The sequence below is a fragment of the Pituophis catenifer genome, unplaced genomic scaffold (assembly GCF_029215685.1).
Source record: "Pituophis catenifer annectens isolate HBS135680 unplaced genomic scaffold, rPitCat1.0.hap2 SCAF_53, whole genome shotgun sequence".
NCBI classification, from domain to species: Eukaryota; Metazoa; Chordata; class Lepidosauria; order Squamata; family Colubridae; genus Pituophis; species Pituophis catenifer.
In genome coordinates, this window is record NW_027256933.1 from 55,910 (window position 1) to 69,204 (window position 13,295).

General features: G+C 44.5%; 1 protein-coding gene across 1 annotated transcript in view; it reads right to left on the reverse strand.

Moving 5' to 3' along the window:
* LOC139326542 (glycerol-3-phosphate acyltransferase 2, mitochondrial-like) overlaps positions 1-12,735 on the reverse strand; it is a 42,649-nt gene extending 29,914 nt beyond the window's left edge. The window contains exons 1-6 of the mRNA XM_070956532.1: positions 12,619-12,735; positions 10,502-10,575; positions 5,900-6,010; positions 2,447-2,578; positions 982-1,081; positions 94-230 (exon numbers count right to left, since the gene is read on the reverse strand). Of these exons, the coding sequence (XP_070812633.1) occupies positions 94-230; positions 982-1,081; positions 2,447-2,578; positions 5,900-6,010; positions 10,502-10,575; positions 12,619-12,717 (653 nt within the window). The 5' untranslated portion in view covers positions 12,718-12,735. The remainder of the gene's footprint in view (positions 1-93; positions 231-981; positions 1,082-2,446; positions 2,579-5,899; positions 6,011-10,501; positions 10,576-12,618) is intronic.
* Positions 12,736-13,295: the final 560 nt, after the last annotated feature.

The window sequence follows — 13,295 nt, forward strand, 5'->3', positions numbered from 1 at the left end:
ATGAAAATAATATATATTACTTAGGATTTATAATAACGTAATAAAATTGATTTTAAAGGAAGATTAAAATATTTTCCAGGACGTTGACTCTACCTGTAGGTGGGAGTGAAGGTTTTGTTCTCCCAAGCTACTCGTGGCATAGCTACACCCTGGGAGACCAGAAGGAACGGAAGCCACAGCCCATCCAGGTGAGACTTGTGAGTTGAAAGGAAAACCATTGGAGTATCAGCCTAGTTGTAGGGGAAAAATAGAGAGATTAAGTTCCAGCGAGAGAAAACTGCTGGAATATTAACACATATTAACACATTATCACCCCTAGTCCTTCTTTTCACTAGACTAGCCATACCCAACCGTTTTTCATTCATTTTCATTTCCAGGCCTTTTCCAGGGGCAGGATGAACATGAGAAACAGAGCTCAGGCGAGGAGCAAGGACCACCCCCTCCTGATCTGAGAGCACGGAGAGTGGAGAGAAGACGAGAACAATGCAGACTGAGCAGGCTACTCGGGAGAAGAGTGCCCCGCCCACCTTTACAAGGCACACCTGGGGAACGAGACTTAAGGAGACGCTGTGGGGAGGGGCATTTGTCGGGAAGAAACGCTGAGTTCCTGAAGTGTTGACTGCCGATGTTTGAACTTTCCAAGAGTCCTTGCATTCTTTCTGGACTAATTACTTGGATCCTTTGCTTCCTGAACTCCTTGATTTGCCCTGCTGGATTTATTACTGGTGTACACAGCGCTGGGCTGGACTACTTGCAGCCAGAGGCTGCTTGAGGTGTGTGTGTGGGGATTTGACATCACTTTGCTCTGGGACTTGCCAGAAACGTGGGAGCGTTTGGGGAAATTTGGAGCAATAAAGGGGCGGTTTGAACTGCCAGCTGTTTGTGTTATCTCTGTGCCGTGTCCCGGGTCATCACATGCAGGATTCTGGGTGTGGCCTTATTAAAGTTTTATAAGGATCCCAGGAAGGCTTGCTCCCTTACCACCTCTCCTGCTTTGTGCACCATCTCCAGCTGCCCTTTGTGGACTATCACTCTGAGGAATATCCGGGTCAGGAATTTTAGCAAAACCCAGTGACAGAACCTAAAGGAAGAAAAGATGTTAAGGGTCAAAGAAGAAGTAATTCTGGACAAGCTTTTTAGCAGCTTCTAAAGACGGCTTGAGCAATACGCTCCATGGACACTTGATCATCAATTTTTTCACCAATTATTGCTAATGCAGTTCAAGCCATCCCCAACATAATTTTCATAACACCTGTAATAACCTCGGAGTCAATCCAGGGCCAAGCTTGCACATCCTTAATCTTACAATTCCTAAAAGTTTGCCTGTAGACCTGTGATTGCAGATACATTTTATTTATTTGTTTATTTTCATTTCCTTAAACTTGTTTGCCACCCACTCTCGCTACAAGGCAAGAATAAATTCTCTTTAAAGGCCTGCAGGCCTGTCGAAGTCCTGCAATGCACAACCTGGGAAATTCCTGGGCATCCTTCACATAACGGGAGAGACCCTTGTAGGAGCTGCCCCCATTTTCCCCACTTGCAAAACCTGCAGACTGAACCTGGAAAGGAGGTCCTAAAAATATTCTAATGAGATTTAGGGCAGGGCTGGATCTTCTGATTGTGGAAAGAAAGAAAGAAAGAAAGAAAGAAAGAAAGAGAGAGAGAGAGAGAGAGAGAGAGAGAGAGAAGGAAGGTAGAAGGAAGGAAGAAAAAAACAAAGGAAGAAGGAAGGAAGAAAAAGAAACAAAGAAAGAAGGAAGGAAGGAAGAAAAAGAAACAAAGAAAAAAGAAAAAGAAGGAAAGAAAGAAAGAAAGACAAAAAGGAAGAAAGAAATAGAAAGAATGAAAGTAAGAAAGTAAGAAAGAGAAGGCAGGAAGGAAGGAAAGGAAGGAAGGAAGAAAAAGAAAGAAGGAAGAAAAAGAAAAGAAAAAGAAAGAAAGAAAAAAGAAAAAAGGAAGAAAGAAATAGAAAGAAAGAAGAAAGAAAAGGAGAAGAAAGAAAGAAAGGAAGGAAGAAAAAAGGAAGGAAGAAAAAGTAAGAAAGGAAGAAGGAAGGAAGAAAAAAGGAAGGAAGAGAAAAAGAAAGAAAGAAGAAAAAGAAAAAAAGAAAGAAAGAAAGAAAGAAAGAAAGAAAGAAAGAAAGAAAGAAAGAAAGAAAGAAAGACAAACACTGTGCTTAAATATACTCCAGAGTTGAACTGCAACCCAGTATTTATTCAGTATCCAAGCAGGTTCTGGAGCCCTTCTGGGAAAACCTCTTTTCTCCATCCAGGTGGGTCTCCTCTGGGTTGCCAGAAAAAGTGCATTGAATGTCATGTGAACGCAGCCAGTTGCTCTGTGCTCAAAGTGAGGAAAAGCCCAGCGGTCCCTCTTTTCTCTTTCAGACCCCAGGTTCGAATCTCCCCACCCCTCCATTCCTCCGGGCGGAGCCAAGCTGGGGACCCACCTCAAGAGGAAAGGGGAGAGCCGGCCTTGTATCTGGCCGAGAATTCTCTGGATCTCTTTCATCCACTCTTCTGCAGGCAAGTTGGTCCCTGGAGTGTCCCCTGAGCCTTTCGGAGACACAACTTCTTGCACTCTGGTCGGAAGAAGGAAAAAGAGAAAAAATGGGAGGGCAGGATGAGGAGAATGAAAGCATCTCTGCAAGGCATTCGGCAATGTCCCAGGAACAAATTCAATGAACATTCATGTTTTAATGACGGATGCCCTAATTAGATCATGAGCCTCGAGCCAAGCTTCAAAAGAAATCCAGTTATTTATTAGGAGCTTCATGTCGGCAGGTTCCCAAGTGAAGCCAGCTCTGACCCTACGTAATTTATGTCCCAATCATGACCCTGTTTCCCCCCTCCCCCAAGGTGTATCATTGATCACATTCGCCAACGGAGCAATTTCATGGGTTGTAGAGATCACTCCCCTCCCACTGCTGTGGGTAACCCTGGAATACAGCCTTGAGAGAGATAAGTCTGGAATGTGCATCTGTCTTTGGCTGCTGTGCCTTTTCATCGGATTCCCATCCCTCTTGCTTATGGCTTTGCTTATGCTTGAGTATGTATGTATGTGTGTTTGTGTGGGTGTGTGTATATATACGAATGTACATATATACAGATCCTCCTCGTTTAGTGACTGCTTCGTACAGTGACCGTACAGAGTCACCAGGGTGATGAGAAAGTTAACTTTGAGGCCAATCCTCACGTTTTCCACCTTCCCAGCTCTGTAAAGCCAAGAGTAGCCAATGGCAGATTGTAAAACCGTGGTGCTTCACTTAGCAACTGATTCATTTAATGACCGAGTTGCTGATCCCAACTGCCATCGCAAGGGAAGTGACACTGTCTCTGTTAAGGACCCTTTTCTTTTTTCCCTTCCAAGACTAGCTCGCAGCCTGTGAATTTCCAAGTGGTCTCCAATCCAAGCTACGAAGCCCATCTGATTCTTTTAGCTGTTCCGAGATTTAGCCAAATTCACCCAAGCGGCCACATCGTTGGACAAAAAGCAAATCAGAATTTCCCAGAGCCAGATATTTTTGATCATCAAAAAGAAAAAAAAGAAAGAAAGAAAGAAAGAAAGAAAGAAAGAAAGAAAGAAAGAAAGAAAGAAAGAAAGAAAGAAAGAAACAGGCTAAAAGCTTCAAAAATGAAAAGCTTTGTATGACATTTTGCCGCAGAAATTGGGCAAAATGAATGCGTAAGTCACACGACAGAATCCCTGGTGAAAATATGACGCACTCTGTAAGGTTTCTGTTTTTGCTCTTTCAAAATTCCTGCATCCTCTTCTGAACTGGAAGGTCAGATGGAAAGATATTTTCCTTGACCTCTTTTTTTTTTTTACACAAGAAGTTCCAACAAAGGGCTAAAAACCTCCAGCATTGCAATTTTTTTTTAAAAAAAACATAAAGTATTTGTGTTTTTTTAAAAAAAAACCCTTCTCTGGACATGGAAAAAAAAAATTACATCACAGAATTCTTTTCAGTTTGTTCCAGTTATTCGGGATGTTGGAAAACAAGGGGTTTTTTTAAAAAAAAAAAGACAAAAAAACCCCAATTTTTTTTCCCAGAAAAGGCAAGGTTCGTCCCCGAGAGACGCATGGCGTTACAAAACAGAGGGAGATAACTCAAGTTAAGATATACAGTATGTCATTTTAGCAATGAATCTGTTTAAACCTGGAGATGGCTTTATGGGGTCAATTAAAATGATCCTCTCCCCTATTTGGGGTAAAATAATTCCAAGCAAAGGGTAACAAAAGTTTTTTAAAAAAAAGAAAAAGAAGTTTAATTATTCTTTGCAGGCAGAAAACGAAGAGGCCAGCGCTAACAGTCTGCAACCAATCTGTTTTTGGATAATGTTGTGGTCCGCCAGCAGCCTGTAGAGTGGGACAGCGATGAGGCTGGGGAGGAACGTGGACCAGTCCTGGAGTCTGGGGAAGGCCCGGATGAGGGCCCTGCGTTGGAGGCAGAGATGGGGCCAGGGCCATCTGGGAGCGATGTGCGGACTCCGGAGCCCCCAGAGTCGGACAGCAGAGAGGCAGAGGAACAGGAGGAGCCTGTTCCTAGTGCGCACATGCGCAGAGCTGCCAGAAGGCAAGAGCAGCTAAAGCAAAAGGGACGACTCAGGAGTAAGGCCAGGAGATGATTGGCCCCTCCCACAAGGCTTAAAAGAGAAACAAAGGCACTTGGGCCTTTTGCAGGAAAGCAACGTTGCTAACTCTATTTCCAGTCGGCATCTCTTATTTGTTTCTGAAGTTCGTGGGGCTTTGCCAAGTAAGGCCTTTGGCAGGATGTCAAAGAAAATGGTGATTATCCCAAAGGACTTCTTCCAAAGGGCTTGTTTTGCAACTAATTGGGACTCAGCTGGGTGGGTCTGTCCACTCACCCCGGCTCTATGCCATCCTATTTAGGCACGTTTTTGAGGCTGGGCACATGCGTGGAAGGCACGCGCACGAGCAAAGCACATACACAGAAGGCCAGGGGCATGTGCACGAAACAAGCGTGCGTGTGTGGGGCGAGCCAGTAGTAACATAATGTGAAACCCACTGCTGAACGAGAGGGACTTCCATGGCACCTGGCCATAGGTTCATCCCAACGCAAGAACCCCTTCACCAGCGTAGCTTCTCCTTTTAGTATCTGCATTTCCTTCTTAAGTCTTCTTGGGCCCTGCGGATTCCTTAATATGCATTTTTAAAGCCCTTTGTAAAAGAACCTACCATGCATTAGTCACTTCTCTGTAAAAAAATCTACGCAATTCACAATGACATTTTTCTCGAAATGGCACGCTCCCACTTTCCGTGGCGCATTAACCATTCACAGGGGACACACCGCCATCTTCCGTGCCACTCGTCAAGACGCTCTCAATCCCCAAGGGATTTTAGCCACTTTGCCATCACGAATTCTGGTTTATTTATTTATTTATTTTATTTATTAAAATTTATATGCCGCCCTTCCCCCGGAGGATTTGGGGCGGCTCACAACCATCACGTAGAGTAAAAACAATAACAATAACAATAAATAAAAGTTTTTTAAAAAATACAATTAAAATTGTTTGTTACAGCCAGCCTATAAACTTTGCTCTCGTAAGCCAGCACAGAGGTTCAGGAAGCACAGTGATGGCAACCTGAGGCCCTAGGCCCAGGAAATTTGGGATTGTGAGAAGGTTTTTGGAAGGTGGCTTTCCAGGAAAGCATTTCGGGAAGCATTCCCACAATCCCAAAGTCTGGTTGCATTAATATGGCTAGAGTGTGGCTCATGCTTTTGCTTAACTATAATCTAACTTGGGTTGATGTATTTCTACAAGCCACTCGAATCTTTTTAGGCGCAGAATATCGCAAGGAAATAAATAGAACCATCCAGAGATGTCCAGCATTTGTGGGCTACTATACCCCAAGTGAAGTCTCCATCTCACAGCCGTACCTTTGGGTGCGAAAGAGCCTTTCCTGGAGATTGGGGGGCATTTCAGCAGAAATCCTCCAGTCACACACAGTCAGGAAGTGACACAGCCTCCTTACCAGCCAGCCTCGGTACCTGGAACCAAAGAACACAGCAAGGAGAACCTATACCAATGATGGCGAACCTTTTTCTCTTCGTGTGCCAAAAGTTGGCACCCATAATGCAATGCACGCCCCCCCACGCATGCACACACGACACTCCATGCCTACTCGGCCTCCTGCACCACAGGGAGGGGAGTTTTCGCCCCCCCAGGCTCCGGAGGCTTCCCTTGAGCCTCCGGGAGGGTGAAAACAGCCTCTCCCGGGCTCCGGAGGCCGGAAATGGGCCCGTTTCCAGACTTCCGGGAGGCCTGTTTTTAGTCCTCCCCAGGCTCTGCATGGGCCCTGCACTTACCTGGCATCCAAAACGGACCGTGGGGAGACTCCTGGGAGCCTCCCGGGTCCAAAAATGGGCCGTGGGAAGGAGCCACTCCCCCCACACTTCACCCTCCCCGCACATGCGTGTGTGACCTCTGCCCCGGCGATCCCCGCGCATGTGCCCGCATCTCCTGCATGCACTCACGCCCTGTACATCCCGAAAAACAGCTGGCCGGCGGGAGGCGCGAGCACACACAATGGAGCTGAGCTGGGCAACAGCTCTCGTGCCCGCAGAAAAGGCCCTGCATGCCATACGTTCGCCATCACAGATCTATATCATTTCAGACAAGTGACTGTCCAGTCTCTTCTTGAAAACCTCCAGTGAAGGAGCTCCCACGATTTCTGAAGGCAACTTCTGTTCCACTGCTTAATTGTCCTCACTGTTAGGAAGTTTCTCCTTAATTCCTGGCACTTTGGAAAGTATATTGACCCTGTCCCAGGGGTGAAATCCAAATTTTTTCCCTACCGGTTCTGTGGGCATGGCTTGGGGAAGGATATTGCAAAATCTCCATTCCCACCTCATTCCAGAGGAAGGATACTGCAAAATCTCCATTCCTTCCCCTCCTGGGGACAGCCAGAGGTGGTATTTGCCAGTTCTCCGAACTACTCAAAATTTCCGCTACCGGTTCTCCGAACTGCTCAAAATTTCCACTACCAGTTCTCCGAACTGCTCAAAATTTCCACTACCGGTTCTCCGAACTGCTCAAAATTTCCGCTACCGGTTCTCCGAACTACTCAAAATTTCCGCTACCGGTTCTCCGAACTGCTCAAAATTTCCGCTACCCGGTTCTCCGAACTACTCAAAATTTCCGCTACCGGTTCTCCGAACTACTCAAAATTTCCGCTACCGGTTCTCCGAACTACTCAAAATTTCCACTACCGGTTCTCCGAACTACTCAAAATTTCCGCTACCCGGTTCTCCGAACTGCTCAAAATTTCCGCTACCGGTTCTCCGAACTGCTCAAAATTTCCGCTACCGGTTCTCCGAACTACTCAAAATTTCCGCTACCGGTTATCCGAACTGCTCAAAATTTCCGCTACCGGTTCTCCAGAACCCGTTAGAACCTGCTGGATTTCATCCCTGCCCTGTCCTCTTTGGGGCAACCTCTCAAATACTGGAATACTGCTATCGTGTCACCCCTAATCATTAGTGGCAGACAAAGTAAGCAAGCAAATTACGGTAAAGCATAACAAACAAGGGAATAAAAGTAAATGTTCAATATAGCTAAATATTCATCTTGATTTCTTGAACCAGCCAACTGAGACTTGCCAAGCACTGACACTTCCTTGATTAGCCAAGTCAACAATCCTTCCTTTGTTGAGTTATTTTTAAAACTTACTTTTTTTTTTCATTTAGACTTAAAAAGATCAAGCTGGAGAAATGAGTCAGTTTTTTTTTTTTATTTATTTTACTAGACTTACAGACTGTTCCAATCACGAGTGACCCTGAACTGAGGTCATCCAAACTTCCAGCAATTAGATTAAAAACAACCCAATAACAAAAAGAGCAGAAAAATCACTCAAACCTACGTTCAGGGCTGGGAATCTTCATAAGCCGAAAACTTTCTGTCAACAGAGAAGAGCCTTGGTAGTACAGTGGTTTAAGGCACCCTGTTATTAAGCTGGTTATTAAAACAGCTGCCTGCAATTACTGCAGGTTCGAATCTCGCCAAGGCTCAAGGTTGACTCAGCCTTCCATCCTTTCTAAGGTAGGTAAATTGAGGACCCAGTTGTGGGGGCAATAAGCTGACTTTGTATAAAATATACAAAAGGATGAAGGCTATTGCTTAACGCATTGTAAGCCGCCCTGAGTCTTCGGAGAAGGGCGGCATATAAATCAAATAAAAAATAAAAATAAAAAATTCTCCAAAGCACCTGAAGGCAGGAAAGAAGCAACGGGTGGAAACTAATCAAGGAGAGAAGCAACTTAGAACTAAGGAGAAATTTCCTGACAGTTACAACAATTAACCAGTGGAACAACTTGCCTCCAGAAGCTGTGAATTCTCCAACACTGGAAGTTTTTAAGAAGAAGTTGGATAACCATTTGTCTTGAAGTGGTGTAGGGTTTCCTGCCTAAGCAGGGGGTTGGACTAGAAGACCTCCAAGGTCCCTTCCAACTCTGTTATTCTATTTTAAAGGATGCCAAGTTAGATCTGGAAGGGCCCGAGTGGATGGCCTCCTATTTAAAAAAGAAAAGGGGGAAAAAAAACCCCCAACCCCAAATCTTTGCTTTGGTATCCATCAAATCTTTCCTCTCCTCCTTGCCCGTTAACAACATGAGCACTTCAGGGATTTCAGTATTTCAAAGAACCTCGTAAAGTGCAATTAAAGTAATTAGGAATCAGGCTAATGAGAATAAACTCTTTAATCCTCACTCGATTCCTATGAGAGCCAAAGCTTTGTTATCTACACACTTATTAATTCAGAAGAGATGGGAGACAGGAGTAGGAGAGGAGGGGGGAAAAAACCCCAGAAAAATAAAAAGATGCAGAGAGTCGGTGACTTAAGTCAAACGCAGCTAGTCTTAGAAAGAAGGACCCAGATATTCTCATTAACAGCAGATTAATGAACAGGACTTCATCCTAGGCACCCAGCTGACATAAGCAGGTAGGCAGAATGGTTAGCGTTCATCGAGAGAGTCCCTTTGGCTGAAAACTGGCACCATTGAGAGTGTCCTGACATACGGCATTCTTACATGGTATGGGAGCAGCTGTGTAGCGGACAAAAAAGCTCTACAGAGGATCATTAAAACTGCCCAGAATATCATCGGACTCCAGCTACCAGCCCTGGACGACATCTTCGCATCTCGCTGTTTGAGGAAGTTGCACAACGTTCTCAGAGACTCTTCCCATCCTGCTTACAATCTTTTTGGACTGTTGCCTTCTGGCAGAAGATACAGGACAATTAAAACTCGGACCACACGTTTTCTGGATAGTTTTTATCCCAGAGCTATAATTGCACTCAACCATGAACTAAAGGGCCACCATCCATGAGCTGTTGGACAGCATTACTTGGTCTGTTGTGTGGATGTTTGGGTGGTTTAGGGGTGGGGAATTGTGGTGGGTGGGGGTGTGTTTGGGGATTGTTATGTGTGTTGGACCTGGTCTTTGGGTGTTAAGTGAATTTTGTTGTATGGGTATACTGTGTATACACGTACAATGACAATAAAGTTGTTGTTGTTATTATTATTATTTACTTTATTCATTAAACATGAAACCCAATCAACTGAACTTTCAAAAATGCATCACAAATACCATTGACTGGTGCTAATGGTTGATACAGGTTGCTGCCAGCGTCCTAGGGATCAAAAAAGGACCTTCTTTAGATGTTTGGTATTCCAAGTAGCGCAGTTTTTTGCAGTTCCGCTGGTGTTATTGCAGGAAGTTGCAATTTGCTGATGTACCTTATAAAATTCTTGGACATGGTACCAAGTGCCCCAATAATCAGACTAGAACTCACTGTCTCCTGTTTTCTAGCCTGATGACTTAACCATTATACATGTCGGAAGAAATGTTTTGGGCAAGAGTTTTGCAAATCTTATCCAGAAAGCTAAACTGGAAGGCAGTTCTAGAGATTAAAAATCTGGCTGTAAACAAGAATGAAAAGAATATTCCAGGGGAAAAAAATTGTAAACCCAGGACAGACGATGGAGAACATTAACCATGGACAAGCATAAAATCCAGGTTCTGTACACCAATATAGGTAACCCTTGACTTTCAATCATTCGTTATGATTGCCTTAGAAGAGTGAACAGGCTGAAGAACAGTTTTTACTCTGTCAGACTCCTGAATGAGAAATAACATCATAACTACGTAGTATGATGGACTGCAGGGCCGGTGCAACGGGTAACATGTTCACACTGGTGCAATAGGACTGGGTGTTTTGTTAATAGGATTTATTGGGTTAGGGATTTTCTGTCTTCATTGTGAGTTGTATTGTGTTGGGGGCGGGGGCTGCACTGAGGGAGCTCAACCAACCTCATTGCGCATATGCTGTGCACTGACAATAAAGATTTGAAATTGAAATCAACATCCTCCGAGCATGGTAGGAGACGTATACACCAAGGTGGAAGCCAAACCACTTTGCAAGCCTAACCGTGAGTAGGAATCGAATGCGTTGGGCTCATGCACCTCTCCTCTCCTCAACTCACCTGGTGTTTTCTTCCGTTATCTTGATCACATTGCAAAATCCCATGGAGGCCAGGTGCTTGTGAAAGAAAAATCCCTGCAGATCAAAAAAAAAAAAAGAGACAGAATTTAAAGACAGCAGCTCTTCTGCTCTTCTGGCCTCCCAGCTACAAGAGAGAAACGCAGCACAAGTTTACTACAAATGATTAAGACCTTCCTAACCCAAAACAAGGGAGCTGAGCTTTCTCTCTCCATAAATTTTCTCCATTGAGCCACGGTGGCGCAGTGGTTAGAGTGCAGTACTGCAGGCTCCTTCTGCTGGCTACTGGCTACCTGCAATTTGGCAGTTCGAAACTCACCAGGCTCAAGGTAGACTCAGCCAGTTTTCACCTCTTCTTTCACTTTTATATACCACCAATCAGTTTATAATCCAATCCAAATTGAATCCAAGTTCCAGATTTCCATTTCCATTTGTCAATCACTTTTAATTCTTTATTCGGGTTCTTCTATGGCGCGCTTGTCATTCTCGCTTTCTCTTTCCATCCGCCATCTCCCCCCGCCGCTATTTAGCCGCAATTTCCACGCCGGGGTAATTTTAGTAATAGTTTAGTAATTAAAAATATTTAGAATTTTCTTTTTATTCTCTGTGGGTTAGCCAATCACTCACCCAACACCAGCACTCTGTCCAAATCTTCCCTCCTGCACATCGCTTGCTCCAGAGGCTCCAGCTTCATGGCGATTCACTCTGATTGCTGCCCATCACTGGCTCGGAGGGAGTTTCTCGGGCTATCCAAGGGACTTGCCTGTCCCTCTTTAGACACCGAGCTGCCTCTCTTTCTTCACTGTCCCTACAGGACAGCTTCGGTCTGAAGACCCCCCCCCCGCTGTCGGTTCGTCTGGCTGGTTTTTGCCGAGCTCGTCGGAGCCCGGCATTTTCCCAGCCAGTCACGCCGTGCCGTTTCCGGAGTTCGATCCTGACTGGCTCAAGGTTGACTCAGCCTTCCATCCTTCCAAGGTGGGTAAAATGAGGACCCAGATTGTTGGGGGTAATAGGCTGACTGTAAATCACTTAGAGAGGGCTGTAAAAGCACTGTGAAGCAGTATATAAATCTAAGTGGTGTTGCTGTAAGTGATATGCTAGATGTTCTAGAACAGGGCTTCCTAATGTTGGCCAACTTTAAGATGCGTGGACTTCAACTCCCAGAATTCCCCAGTCAACTATCCTTAAAAGAAAAACCACTTAAAAGAAAAAAAGCAGTTTAGTAGGGAATTAGCCTCCCCTTGCCTCAAACAGAGGCTAAAAAAATCTTTGTCTGAAACATTTTAATCAGAGTTATCCTAGGTACGGATTTGAAAATCCAACTGACCTCTTTCAACTCTAAAATTCAATTGATTAACTAATTATTGCTTATCGTACTATCCAAGCCAAGAACCGAGGCCACTCATTATCTCTATACAGATCATTCCCAACATGCAACCGCAATTGGTTGCTAAACGATGCAGTTCTTAAATGAGTTATCAGGTGACCAGACCAGATTTTCCAACCATTTTTACTGTGGTTGTTAAGAGAACCATGTGGTCATTAAATGAATCTGGCTTCCCCATTGACTCTGCTTCTCAGAAGCTGGTTGGAAATCACGATCACATGACTACTAAATGCTGCGACAGTCATAAAAGCGAGGCAGTGGCCAAGGGCCCGAATTGCGAACATTTAATTGGGGGGGGGGGGTTAACTTCGAGGAGGGATTGTAAGTCGTTGTTTCTGAAACGGTCGTAACTTTGAAATGTTGTTAAACCAACGGTCGTAACTTGAGGTATTGTCTCTGCACTAATTTCCTCCTTTTGATGGCTTGGAAATTTCAAGGATGTTATAAAAATAAATATACTGGGACCCACCCACTCACCCCCTAAAAAAGAGACCACTTTTGGGCTTGTGTTAACTCTCCCACCCCAATTCTAAAGAAAATTTTTTAAAAAGGAAGCAACAGGAATTCAAGAAAATCGAGTTCTTTCCAAATTGGCTCGTCAGCAGCGTGGGAACCCAATAAAAGCGGAATAAAACGCCAAACTAAAAAAATAGATTTTGGATAGAATCGAGCAAAAAGCTTTCTTTATCCGTCCCTTTCCATCAATTCCTTACCCAGCTCTTCGAGGTGCATTTTTGGCAGCAGCGCCCAACAAAGGACCGGTATTTGCCCAAATAAGGTCTGACGATGTCCAGGTTGACCCCCGAGTCCATGGTCAAGATTTGCACCTGAGGGAGAATCCAACAACTTTTAATTAGTCACATGGAAATCACAACATTGACAAACAAATCGTTTTTTTAACAATAGTGTTAGACGAAGAATGTTTTGCTGCAGTAGATTGCCTCCAGCAGGAATCCATCAAGAAGTCCAAATGTTTCTGTTGTTTTTAACCCCTCTGTGTACTTTTCGAAAAAAAAAGTACGGAAGATGGAATGTAGAACAGAGAATAACAGAGTTGGAAGGGACCCTGGAGGTCATCTAGTCCAACCCCTCGACCCAGGCAAGAGACCCTCCACCATTTCTGACAGAGGGCAGTCCAGTCTCTCCTTGAAAGCTTCCAGTGATGAAGCTCCCACAACTTCTGAATAACAGAAGCTATAATACAGAACAAAAAGAGCCTTGGTGGCGCAGCAGACTAAAGTGCTGTTAACTAGCACCAGCTGCCTGCAATTACTGCGAGTTCAAATCTCACCAGGCTCAAGGTTGACTCAGCCTTCCATCCTTCCGAGGTAGGTAAAATGAGGACCCGGATTGTGGGGGCAAATAAATTGACTTTGTATAAAAAAGAACA